The 18175-nt window shown below is 50.6% G+C and overlaps 1 protein-coding gene across 3 annotated transcripts in view; it reads right to left on the minus strand.

The window, feature by feature from the left end:
* Nucleotides 1–18175, minus strand: part of Tmem44 (transmembrane protein 44) — a 32527-nt gene that overhangs the window by 7727 nt on the left and 6625 nt on the right. For all 3 annotated transcript variants that reach the window (XM_052740532.1, XM_052740531.1, XM_052740533.1), the window contains exons 5-9: nucleotides 18041–18127; nucleotides 15362–15532; nucleotides 13968–14111; nucleotides 12242–12346; nucleotides 4876–5034 (exon numbers count right to left, since the gene is read on the minus strand). In XM_052740532.1, the coding sequence (XP_052596492.1) occupies nucleotides 4876–5034; nucleotides 12242–12346; nucleotides 13968–14111; nucleotides 15362–15532; nucleotides 18041–18127 (666 nt within the window). The remainder of the gene's footprint in view (nucleotides 1–4875; nucleotides 5035–12241; nucleotides 12347–13967; nucleotides 14112–15361; nucleotides 15533–18040; nucleotides 18128–18175) is intronic.

An 18175-nucleotide genomic window follows, 5' to 3' on the forward strand; every position in this document is an offset into this window, starting at 1 on the left:
CACTGTGCTGGACCATATCCAGCTGGTGAGAAACTGCCGAGATCCAAGCCGAGCCTGGAGTCCAGCTGTAGAAATACACTCGGCTCGTTTCTTAGCTTTGCTAAATGTAGCGTGTTACGTAAGACGTGAAAAGAGGTAGCTGGGCCAAAAAGGGCAAACAGGAAATTTGTACTAATTTTGAAAAAAAAATCTGTACATCCAAAATTATTCCAAAATGAAAAGTTTATTTAAAGTCAAGCAAACCAGTAAGCAGGCTCGAATCTCCCAGCTGCGTGAAATGAAACCTGGACAGTCATTCCAAGAGCCAACACCAGGGACAGCGTGAGAGTTAACAAGAGCGCCCTCTGCTGGAAGGAGTAGTTAGTTTTTTTTGTTTTTTGGGGAGTTTTTTGTTTTGTTTTTTAGACAGGGTCTATGTGTAGATCAAACAAACTTCAATCCGGCACTTCTCCTGCCTCTGCCTGTAGTGCTGGGATTACAAGCATGTACCACCACCGGACCTGGCTTTTAAGCTATTATTTTAAGTCTATGATGACATCGTAAGCCCAGTTAACTCAAATCTTTATAACAGAAGTCTCTCCTCCCAAAAGACTAACAATAAATAAAATGTTTTAGATCTTTTCCCTGTTTCAAACAACAACAAAAGAAAAAAAAAACATTTTTTTTCCTCACAGAAAAAGATTCAGAAAATAACATCCCAGCTAGTACTGGGGAGGTGAGGCAGGAGAATCTGAAGTCTTCAAGGCCAGCCTCAGCTACCTATAGGTGTGAAGCTAGCTTAGGCTACATAGGACTCCAAAAAAAAAAAAAGACTCATATACACACACACACACACACACACACACACACACACACACACACACACACACACACATACACACACACACACACACACACACACACACACACACACTGGGGACTGGAGAGACGGCTCAGCAGTTAAGAACACTGGCTGCTCCTCTAGAAGACCCAGGTTGGATTCTCAGCACCCACATGATGGTTCACTCTAATTCCAGGGCATACAGTGCCCTCTCCTGGCCTCTTCAGGCACTGCATGCACGTGGTACACAGACACACAGGCAGGAAAACATTCATACACATCAAACAAAAGTAAGTGTTCAAAAGTACACACATACACACGTACACAATCTATATCTATTCTATCCTTGGGGGATTTTTCTCTCTGAACAGTTATAGAATAACCTCCTGAGAACAATTATCCCAGCCATGCTGTGTGTATAATGACGCCGTACGTATACACTATGTACACTGCAATAAGATCAAATTGTGCAAAGACTTTTTTCCCTTCTACACACGATAAACATGTCCACAGTCCTTATCCTGTGGGACAGGATTGTGACATGTCCCTCAAGCCAGCCACCAGCTCCCAAGATGTGGCCACCATAGCTGGCTCCATGCATTCCTAAGTCATTTTCAGGGCCATGATTCTGTCCCCTGTGTGAACCACAGCACACAGTGTCTCAGTCCACGAGCTTCCTGAAGCATGCTTTCTCATGCTTCTGAAACATGTGCTAGTTCCTGTCTACACAGCGTGTGGCAATATTTCTTCCATTCCTGAGGAAGTGAAGGGGTGTGTGTGGGGGGGGGGGGGGTTGAGCATTGATGAAATAAGGCCACATTCTAGGTTTAAGCTACAGACCGTGGGAACTGGAAACACTCTTGGAGACCATCTATCCAACTACTTCCTCCTATATTTGGGGAGAAGCGACTGTCCCCGAGACCAGGGACATAAGATGGGTACTAGACTTGGCAGGGTTCACATTTTCAGAGTGGCCAGAGAGAGACACAATAGGTACCATCTCTCCTAGACTGTATTAAATGGGCTCAAACGGAAGCCCGGGTGGTCAGTGACAGATTCAAGCCAGGGGATGGGGGAAGGGCACTCGGTAGCAGTCAGAGAAGAGGAGCTGGACAGGGACAGAGGCATCCCAAGAGGGAGGAGAGATGCCCTGAATGAGGCATCCCAAGAGGGAGGAGAGATGCCCTGGATGCCCGAGTTGAATGCCATCAAGTATGTGAATGATGCCAGCTTAGAGACGGGAGAGGTGAGGCCTGACTCTGACCCCCACGCTTGCCTCTGAAGGCATCTGCAGAAGACCTGAGTCACTGTGGCCGAGAGGCACTGTAGTTGCCTGTCTGCGGGCAGGTTCGGGCCAGCCCCTCTGTCCTCATGTATTTTTCCTTCAAATGCCTACGCTCGGAAAATGTTTGCTGGATGACTGACCAGATGCCGAGGTGAGGTATGGGGTTACATCATCTGCTAACAGACACCTTCCTGATCTCACTTAGTAGCAAACAAACCAAGACCTTCAAGGAACGTGGCTCCAAAACCAACGGCACGGAGGCGGTGACCGTTGGTTAGTGAGCCAGGGGGTTGATTTTCATTTTCTTCCTCTGCTCTCTTTATGCTTTCTGAATTTTCTGCCCCCAAATGTGCATTCCATGGCATCTCATTGCAGCAGGCAGGCATGGTGTTGGAGCGGTAGCTGAGAGCCCACATCCTGAGGCAAAATCATGAGGCAGAGGGAGACACAAGCCCACCCCCAGAGACACACCTCCTCCAACAAGGCCTCACTCCTTAACCCTTCCCAAATGGTTCCACCAACTGGGAGCCAAGCATTCAAATATATGACCCTATGGGGACCATTCTCATTGAGACCAGCATAGTCACGAATACTGTACGAGTTTTTAAAAGACGTAGGTCTGCTTGGCTCAACAGCAGGGTGCTTTTGCAGGCTGGTCAAGACGTGGGGTTCAGTCCCCAGCAATAAACAAAACCATACAGAAATAGAAAGGATAAGAGTTTTGTTTGTTTGTTTTATTTCCAAGACAGAGTTTCTCTGTGTAGCCCTGGCTATCCTGGAATTTGCTCTGTAGACCAGGCTGGCCTCGAACTCAGAGGTCATGAACTTAAAGGCATGTGCCGCCACCATCCAGCTTATACATTTACCTTTTAATGAGGGGAGACACAGCCAGAGCTGCTTGCTTAGTTTGGGCTCTAGGATTCACATATGTTTAACTTCTGGCTTTGTGTTGAGACAGGGTCTCACTGTGTAGTCCAGGCTGGTCTTAAACTTTCAGTGATCCTCTAGTGTTAGCTGCCAGAGTGCTGGGATTACAGGTATGAGACACCCGAACAGCAAGGATGCACATATTTTTAAATAATGGACTTCTGAAAACTGTGAGACTATAATTGGGGGAAGAATAAGGACCGCAGAGCAGAGACACGGCCCGGACTAACTACAGGGGCAGGCTCCAGCAATGTTCAAGACGGATGCCAAGTGCTTTTGGGGGGTGGGGGAGGAGATGTCATCATTTCCACAAAGTAAATATTCCCCTCCTCCCCCATGGGCCCTCCTGTCCCTGCTCTGCCCTGGGCTCACTCTGTAGTCCCTTTAGCTACAGACCTCAGTGGAGACTGCCAGCTCCAGGCTGCTTGGTGTCGCAAATACTCTCACACTCGGTTTAGGAAAATGGCCCCAGCAGGTGCACAATTCCTAACTCCAACCCAGCTCTCAAACGCCAGCTGTTCTAAGAGTGAGGGACGAGCAACGCACCCACACTCATCAGGCCATGGCCACCTGTGGAGGTGGGCAGGAAAATGGGCTCTGGGCAGCAGGGAGGGAGCCACTGGTCCTGGGGTGAGGGTTCACGGAAGTAGGCTTCTGGGTAGAATTCTGGCCCATGGAAATGGGGCTAGAGGGAACCCAGGAAGAAAGGTCCAGAGGCCTGGGACAGGGGAGAGGATGGCCAGGACAGAACACTAGCTATGAGCAGAAATAGTGCACAGGCTGGAAACGTCTGGAATATCACACTACAGAATCTGGTTTACCTCACAGTCAGAAGTTCTGAGTTTTGGATTTCAGGGTACAGTATAAGCCTGACTAATTTTTAGACTCTGAGAACATAATTATTTTGCCAAATAAGGGCACTGAAAATCAAACCAAACCCAAGCCATGACTCAACATTACTTACTGCTTACAACTATCATTCCACAAACGGGCATTCAGCACCCAAAAGGCTAGGGCACAGAACTCAGCCATTCCTCCACCAAAAAAGCCAGATGGCATCCTTCTCCGACATACATGTGACCCCTATGTCGTCCTTGCTCTCCTCTGTCCTCGGACAAATGGAAACTCCCTTGTTCAATGTGGTTGGGAACCGCAGCTACTAGAACCCGGAGCGACAGGACACACTTGAGAGTTATACCTGTTTGTGCATCCCTGGTGTGACATGCATTGCATTCAGATACACAGTGAGGTGGAGGCTAGGCTTGCTGCTTCCCATAGATCCTGCCTGTGTGGGCCAGCGCCAGTATCACAGGTTCCTGCTCCTTGGGGTAAAGAAACTCTTCTATGGTCAGATGAGTGGGGGAAACACTGACACCAGCCTTCCTTCTCTCTCCCTCTCTCCTTTCCTTCTAACAGGTTCTTATATAGCCCGGGCTGGCTTCGAACTCATGATCCTCATGCCTCAGCCGCCTGCGCGCTGGGGTTACAGCCTAAGCCATCAATCCTAAACCACTACACAGGCTTTTAAGAGATTTATTATTCTTGCTTTTTTTTTTTTTTCTGTAGGAAGGACCCGAATACCTAAGTAGTCTATGTGAACTGGACCCCAGCATCCAGGATTCCCTTGCCAGCCCAACCATGAAATTGCTGGAGTCCTGTCCTAGTTTTGAGAAGCTTCCCCATAGACCGTGGGAGCCGTGTGGCGCTTCACTCATGATTAGCGGTTTTGAGGTTAACAAGGCAGTGTTAGAAAGCAGGTCAATCTCAAGGAGGCCCCAGCAGGTGTTGGTAGGTGACACACCCATGCACACTCCCACCCCCACTCCCCGGGCAGGCCCTGTACCTCCAGGTCGGAGTTGATGGAGGAGACCTCGGAGGAGCTGCTGGAAGACACTCTGGCCTGGATGACCTGGATGGGAGGGTATGAGGGAGGCTCCTGCAAGGAGGGATCTCCGGTGCTCGTCTGCCCATCACCGGGTAGCCTGGTGGCACTACAGCCTGCCTGCAAGGAGCGAAGGAAAGGGTGAGCAGGGACACTTGATTTAATTCCCTTTTTAGCCCTCACTTTAGTATTCCAAAGGCACGCATGTGTGTGGTGCAGTGTTCCTGAATTCCACAAACAGTAGCACACTCCACAGTCTCTTACACATTTTACGTTCACTTAATGATATGCCTTGGATATAGTTCCATATGACAAGCTATGGGGTTTGTTAAGAGTGGCATTATAGACGTTAGGAGTCCATTTAACCAATCCCTCACTGACGGGTACTCAGGGTTTTGAAATCTCTTGCTTTTCCGGTCTGTGCGGACTCCAGTAAGTCACACCAGTGCAGTGGTTTGCATGAGATGTTCCTCGGAGTCTCAGGCTTTTGAATATTAGGTCCCTCGTTGGTGACACTGGGCAGTCCAGGAGTCGTGGCGTCGTTGGAGGCAGTACATCTGTGGCGGGGAGCTTGGGTACGTTAAGATTCATGCCATTGACAGCTGGTTCTCTCTCCTTTGTGTTTGCAGTTCCGGGTGTGAGCTCTCCGTTTCCAGGGGCCAGCTCCAGCTACCATGCTGCCCTCCCCAATACGGACTCTCACTCTCTGGAACTGCAAGCGTAAACACACCCTTCATTCTATCAGCGGCCTTGGTCGTGGTGTTTTCTCGAAGCAACAGAAAAACATAACAAACCCAGCCAGACATCTCGGACTTCTGGGTACTCAGAGAATCTCTAGGAATTTCTGGGTGAAAGGGGGTGTCCATTTGTAACCTGGACAGCTGCAACACATCCCGTTTGAGGATTTACCGACTCACACCCGAGCAGCATGTGAAGGGATGGCGGGAGGCTTGGGAGACACCGGAGGAAGGTCTGTGGCCTGGGATCTATCCATCATCTATCTGCAACCTCCCTAGCCCATCCATCTATCCCCACACAGAGCACAGCAACTCCGGGAGAGTCTCCCTAGCGATCAGAAAAGCTCCATCTGCTGGACTTTCAGAACCATGCAGCATTCTGGGCTTCGGCCAGGGTGTGGAGGATGCCCTCAATCCCAGCACCAGGGAAGCGGAGGCAGGAGGATCAGGAGTTCCAGATCATCCTCATCTGCATAATGAGTTCCAGGGCAGCCTGGCTTACAAGAGAGTCTCCCTTTGAATAACAGCAACAATAATAAATAGGATCGGGTTGTGATGGCAAAGTTGGTAGGATATACTGAAGAGGAACTGCCAGGAGGATTGTGAGTTCAAGGCCAGCCTGGGCTGCACATGGGGTCTGGCAACACGACTCAACAGGTAAGGGTCCCCCAGAAGCCACATGGTGGAAAGGACAGAAGTGATTCCTCTATGCCGTGTGCCCGACGATGACAACCGCAATGACAAAGGTCATCTTGTGCTAACTGACTGCATCACCGCCAAAGGCAATGTGTCCCCTTCGGGTCTCGGTTTCGCAGCCAAATCAACGAGGTTGGTGGTTCTCAGCAACAACAAAGGGACCTGATGCAAAGGCTCTGGCCCCAATAATGAGGGCTCAGTCCTAGGCGGTCGGCGTACACCATTCCACGTGCGTCAGTGGGACCGGTGGAGAAGCCCACCAGGGGGCAAAGGCGGTGTTCCGGAGGCAGCCCTGGAACCCGGGTAAGGTACCACCCTGCTGCCCCCAGGAGGAGGGAGCTGCAATAGAAACCCGTGGGTGGAGCGGGGAAGCAGGTGGCTCCTAGGCAACAGAACAAATCCTAAAATTTCCCGGGGCAGATTATACACCCCAATCAATAGATGAGCAAGGGGTTTCAAACCTGCCCATTGAGGGTGGAGCTGTTGGTCCGCGTGGCCTCGGCCCTTCTCGCCCTCTGGTGGGCACAGGTGGAAGAGGCTGGGTGAACGGCCCTGGTGGTTGGTTGGGCTTGGTGGGGGGAGAAGGAGGGAGTCGCACGCCCCTCGCGCGTGGGTAGGGGTTGCGGACACGGGGTCATAGGGAGGGCAGTTCCCTAGAATCGACCATACGACCCTGAGGCATGAAGTGGCTGAAGGTGAACACAGTTCCACACTATTTTCTTTTCTGTAGTGCTGGCGATGGAACCCAGGGCAGAAGCGAGTCACAGCCCAGATCCCACCCCAGAGAGGCTTCGGACATTTTTTTTTTTTTCCTTAGTGCTGTGATTCAAAAATCATCGCTCCCGAGGGCCCCTCCCTCCTCCCCTCCCTCCTCCCCTCCCACCCCTCTGCTTCCCCCTGGCCAGAAGAATGCTTTCATGGCTGAAGTGGGCTCTTCACTGTACACTGGTGCATTGATTCTCTCTGAACTTCATCACAAGCAGAAGGAGTCACCAACCAGGAACCCGGCAAAGGGTCAAGCCTAGCTGTCAGGTGCCAAGTCCTCTGAGCACCCGTGTCCACCACATAGTGGCACAGGGGCCACACCACTGAGCTACATGGTCAGTGTGGGCCCATGACCTGCACGTTATAGGCTCTTACAGGAGAAAGCCAGGCGAGAGAAGGCCAGGGCAGAAAAGTAAAAACAGTGACCAGGGCTTTGCTGAGAACCCCCAGAGCGAAGAGAATTATGGGAGAGGACAGGCTGGAAGGCAGGGAGCACTGAGCAGGTTGTGAATGGAAGGAACGGGCCAGGACCTGGGAGGCCTGGAGTCCCTGGAAGGAGTTTAGATTTTATTTTGTGTGAAAGAGAAAGCCAGAGAAGTGTTTTAAACAAAGACAGGTTAAGATGTAAGTTATGGGGGCTGGAGAGATGGCTCAGTAGTTAAGGGTACTTGTTGCTTTTGCAGGGGACGCAGGTTCAGATCCCAGCACCTGCATGGTGGCTCATCACTGCCCCATAACTCCAGCTCCAAGGGGATCTGACACCCTTTTCTGACCTCATAGGCTCCTGCACACATGTGGTGCATGTACATACCTCAGATGCACACACACACACACACACACACACACACACACACACATAAAATAATGAATAAAATTCAAAGATGTAAGTTATGTCTGTAAAGAGCTTTCCTGCCTGGTCTGTTGGCACACACCTACAACCCCAGTGTCTGAGGTAGGAGGAGCTGAGTTTCAGGAGCTTCCCCTACAGAGCTGTCTCAAATAAACAAACAACAACCACCAAACCCAAATAAAACAACAACAGCAGCAAAAACCCAGCAAACCAAAAGAGCAAACCAAACACAACCCTTATGGTTGCTGGTGTAGATGGCAGGGTGGTACAGGAGTGGCAGTAGAGAGGAGTCAGTGGACAACTGTGTGCCTCAAGAACTCCCACCCCCACCCCCTTTTTTGAGACAGTATCTATGTGCAGCCTTAAGAGCCCCCACCCCCTTTTTTTAGATAGTGTCTATGTGTGGCCTTAAGAGCCCCCCACCCCCTTTTTTTTTTGAGACAGTGTCTGTGTGCAGCCTGGGTTTCGATACAGAGCCCAGACATTATTTTGTTTCGTTTGTTGCAGGGTTTCATTATACCTCAGGTGTTGAGCTCACTGTTGTAGCCCAGGTTGACTCTGAACTTGGAGCAATCTTCTGCCTCACCTCTCCAGTACGGGACTATAGGTTTCATTAGCTATTTTAAAAGAAGCATTTGCAGAACCAGCAAATGAACTGGGTGGGAAGGGAATGGAGCAAGGGGAAGAGAGGGGAATCTGGGAATCTGCATAGATGGGGACACCACTTCCTGTGATGCAGAAGGAGCCCGTTTGGGCAGGGAAAGCCTGAGCTCCACGTGGATGTAGTAAGAATGCGATGTCACGTGGTGCTGTGAACAGGCACCTGGGCATCTGGGACCGGAAGTAAGGGGAGAGGAACAGATGCATCCTGGGAGTCAGCATGAGTTAGGAGTGGGCAGTGGAGCTAGGGTCTGTAGGAGCACACTAAGAGGAGGGAGCACTCCCTGACAAGGTTGAGACAATCCCACCCTAAGGGCAAGCTAACCATGAGTGAGTATGAAGGTGGCAGAAAACAGTGTTGGGACCGGAGAGTCAGCACCGGAGGCCAAGTGAGTCTCAGAGAGAAACGATGAGGATTCAGCAACTTGGAAGTCATTGGTGAGCTGGCCTAGAAACCTGACAGTAGTGCCTATCTGCCACCTAATGATAGTTCAAACATGCACAGGTGACCTTGAACTTAGACCCAAAGTCTCTCCAGCTGGATACTGGACTGACAGCTGGATACCACACCTGGTGATCTGACTCCTGTCTCCTCTCCATCTTTCACATGCACTGCATTCTGGGAGGGACCAAAACATCTCTTTGGCACATATATTTTAAATTAAAGACAAGTAAAAACCAGGAGAAACTCTTTGCCATATCTTAACCGCCTAAAAAGCAGTCATCCCTCAGAATCCAGGACCACCATGCCCAGTGATACTCAGGGTGCTCCAAGTCTTATGTAGAATGGTGCTGGGTTTGGAAGGTCCCTGTGAGTTCAAGGTCAGTCTGGTCTATGTAGCAAGTTTCAGGCCAGCTAGAGCTACATAGTAAGCTAAGAACCCATTTCAAGGGGACGGGGGAGGGAGAAAAAAAAAAGAAAAAAAAACAAACAGGAAAAGAAAATTTCAAGATGAAGAACAGCAGCCCTAAATGAACCAAAGCCCTCAAAGTAAGACCTAGAACTCTGAAATTATTAGATGAAAAGGGATAAAATACTTTAAGATACATGCATAGGCATAAATTTTCTGAACAGGACTCCAGTGGCTCAGGAGTTGATAAATGAAACCTCGTGAAATTAAAAAGCTTGTGAACTGCAGTGGAAATAGCTAATCAAATAAAGAGAGCCTACTGAAGAGAAAAATCTTTGCGAGTTGACATTACTTTCCGGACTATATAATAACAATATTAACAATCTATCCATCGGACATTAACATCTAGAATATACAAAGGACTGAAAAATACTGAACCATAAGAAACCGATCAACTTAATCAATAAATAGTCTAATGAAATGTACAGTCCCCAAAAGATGAAATATAAGGAACCGATAAACATACAAAAAGCATTCAACCTCACTACCTATCAGAGAAATCTTAATTAGAAACTATGTGGAAATTCTCTCTCACCCCAGTCAGAATGGCAGTCATTAAGAGAGCAAACAGCAGGTCTGAGGAGATGGCTCAGTGGCTGGGAGCACGTGTTGCTCTTCTAGAGGACCCGAGTTCAGATCCAAGCCCCCACATCACATGGCTCACAACTGCCTGTAACTCTAGCTCCAACATCCTCTCTGGCCTACACATACACACACACACACACACACACACACACACACACACACACACACACACACAGAGACAGAGAGACAGAGACAGAGAGAGAATGAAAAGACAAAAAATGCTGATAAAAACACAGACATAAGGGGATCCTTACACATTTCCTGGTGGCAAAATAAACTAATCTAGCCATCGGGAAGTCAGTATGGGGGAGTCTCACAAAGCTAAAAATATATCTAGCACATAACCCAGCTAGCACTCCTGGGTATGAACCTGAAGGACTTCTCCTAGTCAATGCATCAGAGACACCCACATGTCAGTGCTCACTGCGACACTATGTGCAGTAGCTAAGCTATGGAACCAACCCAGGTATCCAGCAACCGAAGAATAAAGAGACAATGTAGCTCACACACACAATGGAACAGACTTAAAGCAAAACACCGCCAGGCCATTTTTGGGAAAGTAGATCTGACTCCAGATAGTCACATTAAGAGAATCTGATCAGTCTCAGGAAGGTAAGTTATTACCTGTGGTCCCTTGATTTTATACCAGACACAGTTATGTAAGTGTCTATGACGTGAGCACAGAAGTAAAACTGGTTGTGGTGGTTTGGATATGCATGGCCCCCATAAATTCATGTGTTTAAATGCTTGGCCCATTGGGAGAGGCACTGTTAGGAGGTGTGGCCTTGTGGAGTAGGTTGGACCTTGTTGGAGGACATGTGCCACTGTGGGAGGTGGGCTTTGAGGTCGTATAAACTCAAGTCTGGCCAGAAGGACAGAGACTCCTGCTTCCTGGGGGACCAAGATGTAGACCTCTCAGCTCCTTCTCCACACTGTCTGCCTGCACACCACCATGTCCTACCATGATGATAATGGACTGAACCTGGGAACTGTAAGCCACCCCAATGAAATGTTTTCCTTTATAAGAGCTGCCGAGGGCATGGTGTCTCTTCACAGCAACAGAAACCCTGACTAAGACACTCTCAGAGAAAACCAAGTGAACTAAAGGGAAGGGAGAGCGGGGAGGAGGCAGAGAGAAAAGAGCCAGGAAGCAGGGGGTGGTGTGATGGCCAACATTGACTGTCACCTTGACAGGACCTAGAGTCACCTAGACCAGCCTCTCGGTAAGCACATGAAGAGCAGATCAGTTTAGTGGGAAGACCCATCCTAACAGTGGACTTCACTATTCCCGGGCCGGGTCCTAAAGCTGTGCACAAGCACCCACCTTTCCCTGCTTCCTGCCTGTGGATACCATGTGACCAGTCACCTCAGGATCCCCACCATGATGGACTGTATCCTTGAACTGTGATCCAAATAAGCCCGTCTCCCTGAAGTTGTTTATTTTGTCTGAGCAGTGCATCAAGTACTAATACATCGGGTGGGGAACACACACTAGACACACAGCATTCACAAGCATACATACAGCTTACACTGGTATGAAAATATCTTCGGATAACAAGGAACCACATATGACGAACAAATACAATGAAAAAACATTTAAACAAATAAAAACTAAAATCTTAAAAAGAGGCCAGCTGTATACATTTTCCTTTCTGTGTGGTAATTCACATTTGTAAAGGAAACCTGTTTTTTTTTTTTTTTTCCACCAGGTAAACCATGTCCAGACACAGCTGTTGTCTGTCACCTGAGACTTTTCCCACCTAAGAAGCCACACTTCCCCACCCCTCTCCTTTCCTAATTCTCCTCCTGACCCCACAAGCTCTAGGCCTTTCTCCTGAGCCTGAGATGGGTCAGAAGCCTCAACCATCTGGAGACTTTCTTGGACCACATTTTTCTCTGTGAACACCCTTGTAGAGGTAACTAAACGGTTTCTTTCTCTTTCATCAGTCCCCAGCCATGGGCCCTAAGAGAGCAGAGGGCAAAGGACTTCTCCTCCCACGGGCTCCCCTCCACCGCAGCTCTGGAGAACTCTGAACGGACCCCAGCAGCTGAAGTACCCCCTCTTCCAGGAAGCCTTCCAGGGCTGCTTTCGTCTCACCACCTGGATACCCAGCACCACTCACCTGCTGCACAGGTTCAATGGTCAGCTCCATGTAGCGGCTGATGGCTGTCATTGTCCTCAGCGGCTTGCCGTGTGACAGGCTGGTGAGAGGCACCCAGTCGGGGTTCTTAACAGAAACAGAAACAGAGAGGCAACAAGGAGAAATTGTAAAGCCGGGAGGCACTTTCTGAAAGGAAGGTCTCATTTTATTCAAAAGAGCCCTTAAGCCAGACGTGATGGTGCCTTTGAACCTGAACTCAGGGGCAGCGGCAGGTGGATCTCTGTGAGTTCGAGGCCAGCCTGAACCACATAGTGGGGTTTAGGCCAGCCGGGGATACACAGTGAGACCCTGTCTCAGGAAAAGCAGTTTCCCAGAGATCTTTGTGTGCACAGAATCTGGGGGCCACCACAGCAGGCATTGAGGACAGTCTGATCCGAACAGTGACTCAGACTTGATGGGACCTTAGGAAAGCTTGCTAGAGGCCACCTTGGCTTTAGAGTAGGGACACCCGGTCCAGGGCCCACGAGGTGAGAACTTTGACCAAGTGTGTTCAATCCCCAGCTCGCCGGCCACACGACCACTATGAATGAACAGAGCCCAACCCAAGATCACGACCTTACTCAAAACACGGTTAGGTTTATTTTTGCTCTTTTGGTAACAACTGTGTGACTCTCAAGCGTGAATTTTGTGGATGACAGTGTCAAAATATTGCAAAATATTGGCTTTTTGATGAGGACAAACCGCCTCAGGTAGGGTCCGTTCCGTTTACTCGTGGACATCAACAGTCTGGATCAAACAAAAAGAGGCAGGAGGCTGGGGGGGGGGGGCAGTTCAGAGATGGTGTTGTCTGGTGGGCAGAAGGCCCCGGTCCATCCCCAGCCCTGCAAAACTAAGAAGACAAACACGTGCCTCAGAGGTATCGCCTCTCACTAGTGGTGACTTATAGCTGTCAATGTTGGACATCATCACAAGCAACTTGCCCAGACAAGCATTAGCAAGCCCAGCCTCCAAGCCGGGAGAGTTAAACTGCAGCGACCTCAAGCCCAAATGGGTCCTTGTGACCTGGGACAGTTTTCCAGAAACAGCGTCACACAGATGTGCAAAGGCGGGGATGAGCATTGAGCGTGCTCTGGGATTGTCAGGAGGAGGCAACGACATAGAGACACACGGGAAAGGGGGAAGCAAATTGATGAAGTAAGCGTGGAAAAGCGCACGCTGTTTGAAAGCTAAGACACTAACTTAGGCAGTATGTGTGTGTGTCTGTAAGTGAATTAGTTGGGTAACACTAGTGACTATTTGACTATCCTACTGCACAGCTACAAGAATGCCTAGAGTAACAAAAACAACAACAAATAAATATAAATAAATAAATAAATAAATAAAAGAGTTCTTGGAACCCGGAAAATGGAGGGTCCCATTGCATTCAGGATCATGTGAGCTTTGGACAGTAAAAGCAGTTTCTTTTTTTTTTTTTTCTTTTTTCTTTTTTTGGTTTTTTGAGACAGGGTTTCTCTGTGTAGCTTTGCACCTTTCCTGGAACTCGCTTTGTAGACCAGGCTGGCCTCGAACTCACAGAGATCCGCCTGCCTCTGCCTCCCCAGTGCTGGGATTAAAGGCGCGTGCCACCACTGCCCGGTGTGAAAGCAGTTTCTTTAAGAGACCAAGCCTGGAAAGAAGTCACTGTACCCAGTACTTCCCACCTCTGTGCGCCCAGCCAGCAAACCAGACATTTTCTACCCAGAAGGACCTTGTCTTCAGTCCCGGCCTCCTGACTTTCTTCTCTCTCTGCGCAGGTCAAAAGGGCCTGCGTGTCGGGGCCCTCTCTGACTTCGGCAGCAAATCCGAAGCCTCGGCTCATCTTGCTCTTGATCACACAGGACAGAAAGATGATCTGAGACGCGGAAGTTAAGGTAAACGGAAGTGGAGAATTTCAGCCTCTAGGTGGTGCTCTGCACACCCTTCCGCCCCAGCAGCCGGCCCTGGTCCCTTCCTGGAATGATCCTGTCCCAGGCGGACAGAGCACATCTTGAAGCCCGGGCCTGATCAATTTTTCTCTGTCTTTCTGTCCCCTGCTAAATGCTTGGGAGGCAGAAACATCCGAAAACCGTCTTTCCTCGGGGCATGCCTCACAGTGATCGCACACGCAGTGGGGAAAACATGTGGTCCACATGAAAAAACAGGCTTATTTGAAAGGAGACCCCAAATGGACCTACACACAATGTCTGGCGTCCTTAGAAGGGAAGACGTGCAGAAGAGATCTACCAAAGAAGGCAGGCCATTGAAGACACACTTCCAAGGCTGAGGCGGGAGGATCTGGCTGGATTCAAGGCTAGCCTTAGCTACCTTCCAAGAACTTGTCTCATAAAGGAAAAACGCTATAAAGCGGCAGCTAAAGAATTCTGGAGGCCACAGGTAATCAGAAGGGATGAGGGCAGCTTCTCGGGCAGAGCCTTAAGAGTGGGCCCGCTTTGGTCTTAGAATTCTGGGTGATTTACACTCCCACCACCACCACAGCAGGGTCACATTCGGAGGCTGTCACCACCGCCACCAGCCTCCTCCAGCCACCAGCTCAGCTCCCCTTGCCCTTGAAACACTCACGCAAGGTCACCCGGGTGACAGTACATCAGGCAGCGCCCCTGGGGCCCCAGGAGCGGGCTCAGCAGCCCCTGACTGGAGGCAGCACTGGTCACCCTTGATTTCTGCACCAGTCGAAGAGGATAGAGCAGAAGGAGCCTGATTGGCAGGCCAGCCCGCCGGCAAAGCCCTCTCAGAAAGGCCTAGTGGGGGGAGAAAAGAAACAGACTCCTCCCCCGAGAGGGCGGGATCCTCGGAGAGATGGATGCCTGGTAGGAAGCAGAATCGAGCCTGGAGCCCCTGGAGGCGGGGCCTTTGACCCCCAAGGCTCAGAGCCTTCCCACTTCCCTTGCTCTGGGCAAGAGAATCAATCGTCTTTGAACTGGGATAGCCCCTGAACCGCAGATCACTGCGCTGGTACCTGCCTGCCCCAGGCTTCAAATCACTGGGCTGCTGGGCCACATGCTACCTAGCAAGACCAAAAGAGGCCAGGGCAGGCGGGAGGTAGGACAAGGCCATCGGCTGCAGGCAATCCAGACTCCACAGTCTCTGGGCCTGGGCGGATACAGCGAGGTCCAGCGCAGCTCGGCCCAGTGAAATCAGGAACCAGGGTGTGGCCTGGAGGAGGTACTCAGGCTGCCGGTCATGGGCCACGATGGCCGAGGCGTAGAGGAGGCCAGCCAGAGCCGACAGGAACCGAGCCCACAGGTGGATGTAGGAGAATGACTTCCCCCGGCACTGTGCAAAGAGAGGAGGGGCTGGGCAGGTGGACACTGGAGCCTAAGACCCCAGCTCTCGGTAGCCTATGGCATAGCCCTCTACCAGAGGCTGCTCACAAAGGGCGCTCCGCCCGCTAGGCATCTAGCTATTGTTCATGTTGCTACCCTTGCCTGGCAAACCCTACTCATTCCTCAGAATCTGGCTTAACCTTAACACCGGACACCATTCCTTACTGTGTCCACCCTATGGGGCTCTGGTTCTTTTCTGGACCCTGTCACGCCTGGCACATCCCTCTGTCATGGAGGAATGCGAGACTTCATATATCAGAGGACTCCTGGGGGACAGGCCAGTGAGTGGGTAGCGACTTGGGAATGCCAGCTGGGGACAGTGAGGGAGACCGAGTTGTAAAGAGCCACTGCCCCAGCTTTCCCGCTGCGGAACCTCACCACCCAGGGAGATCAAGGGACTGAGAGGCGACCTTCTGGACGTTGTGAAGCCAACGGGACGTTGTGAGAGAATGAACAGCAGAGATATTGGCTCACAAAAAAGGAACAGGTGCGATGTTTCATGTAAGGAGTCTCCGTAGGCACAAAGTCACTTTACAGCCAGTGGCTCAGCAGGTAAAGACACCTGCTGTTGACGACTTAGGTTGGATCCTGGCACCCACACTGTACGAGGAAGCGACTCCTGCAAGTTGTCCCCCGGTCATAACAACCTAGCCATGTGCCATGTGCCAGATCTCCAACCCCCGATAAATAAATATTCAAAACAAGTCACTTTATATATACATTTATACATGCATACACAAGACTACATACTAAACTGCACAGTATATATTTAAGTTTCCACATACGCAAGTATGAAATGTGTATAATCTGGTTTGCTTGTTAGGTGATGGTATTTAGAAATATTTAGGTGTTGGCTAAGGAATGGAACCAATTTCAGGAGAAAAGTGTATTTTGGCTGATTTTTCTCTCTTTTTTGCTTTAAATCCCCCAAGAATGCTCAGATGGGCTGGGATGTAGCTCGGCATTAGAGTGATTGCCTAGTACGTGTGTGGCCCTGGGTTAAAAGCTCAGCACTGCACAAACAAACAAAAAACAGCCAGGAATGCCACATATCCCTGTTAGTTTTATCTCCAGGCTCTCTTCTGGCCACCATCTGCAGAAAGCCAGTGAGAAGAGAGACCCAGTCAAGCACCTAACTGTGGGATACCTGGAGGTGAAGGTGGGTCTGGTCCCTGGTCCCACAGCCTGAGGGTAATGATGCCCTTCCCATGGTTCCTTCCTACAACCCTGAAAGTTTCCCAGGGCCATTAAGGGCCTGTGAGTTCCCCAGGCCGACCACCCCGCTGCAGGTCCTAGGGAACTAGAACAGGTAGTGAAGATACAGCCCTTGTTCCCTGGAAGGTCTCCCCACCATGTGATGCCCCACCCCCTTCCTGGAGACTCCTCCACAGGCTGCTGCAGCCAGCCTGGGAATCTCTGGAGACAGGACTCCAGGACTTCGAGGCCCAGGCCTCGAAGCCCAGCTGGGCTCTGTACGCACACAGTCACAAGCCACCTGCCTCCCACGTCCTGTCCTTCTGGATCTGCTACTGAAGCGTGGCGCTCCTGGGAAAGTGGCTGTCTTCAGGCTAAATGACAGACCCTTTCCACTTTCGGGTGTCAGGGCTGGCGCTGGGCCTGCCACTGAGGCAGGAGCACCACAGCAGAGTCTTCTACAGAGAAAACCTGGCCGGCCAGTTTCTACACCAGCCCCGGAGCTCACTCAGGCACCGTCCTGTATGGTGGCTTTTCCATGCCCTCTCCCGTGTACAGACAGCCCTTCCTCGGCTTCTGCCTCCACTTGTGAGCCGCTATGAGAGACCCCCCGCAGCCCGATACTGTCATGGTGTCCACTCTCACTCCCTGATGGCACAGGGGCTGTCTCTCCTGCTTCCCAAGCCAAACACTTGTTTCCACTATCGGGAGAGCAGGGAAACCCCTCACAGCACCATCTGCGTCTTCCGCAGGACTGAGAGCTCCCCAAGGATAAGCCCCATTTGGCCTCAACAGACCTGGCCAGCAAGTCTTCCCACAGCCCAGATGTTTGGAAATATTTGCCAGTAAGACCGTGGGTAGCTAACTGTGTTGGACTTCTGTGCCTTTCTTGTTCTCTTGTGAGACTCTAATTTGTCCCGTCCATGTGACCTTTTCCTGCTCTACTTTTCCTTGGCTACAGGAAGTAGAGAGAAGCGCCTCAGACTTCCTGGAAGGTCCCTGTACGTCTCAGGACTCCACTGTTCAGTCCCTTTAGACACACACACACACACACACACACACACACACACACACACACACACACACACCTACACACACGGACCCATGCATGCATACACACACAGCCCACACTGCTGTCGTATACTGGCTCCTCAGAAAAATGTAAGCACATATGTGCTCCACACAGGGACATCACACCCCCAGGATCTCCCGATGCCCCAAGACTGGTCACAGGACCGATAGCCCCAGCCCCACCCAGGCTCACGATATTGGAGAACGGAGGGATCCGGGATGCCCAGGAGCCAAAGGCAGCGATGCCTCCCAGCAGGTAGCCGAAGACTTCCGGGTTTTCCTGCAAGAACGGATGTGTAGAGACTGTGCATACGTCCCAAAGAGCAAT

This window comes from Peromyscus californicus, unplaced genomic scaffold (genome assembly GCF_007827085.1).
Source record: "Peromyscus californicus insignis strain IS unplaced genomic scaffold, ASM782708v3 Scaffold_16__1_contigs__length_79575227, whole genome shotgun sequence".
In the NCBI taxonomy this organism is placed as follows: domain Eukaryota; kingdom Metazoa; phylum Chordata; class Mammalia; order Rodentia; family Cricetidae; genus Peromyscus; species Peromyscus californicus.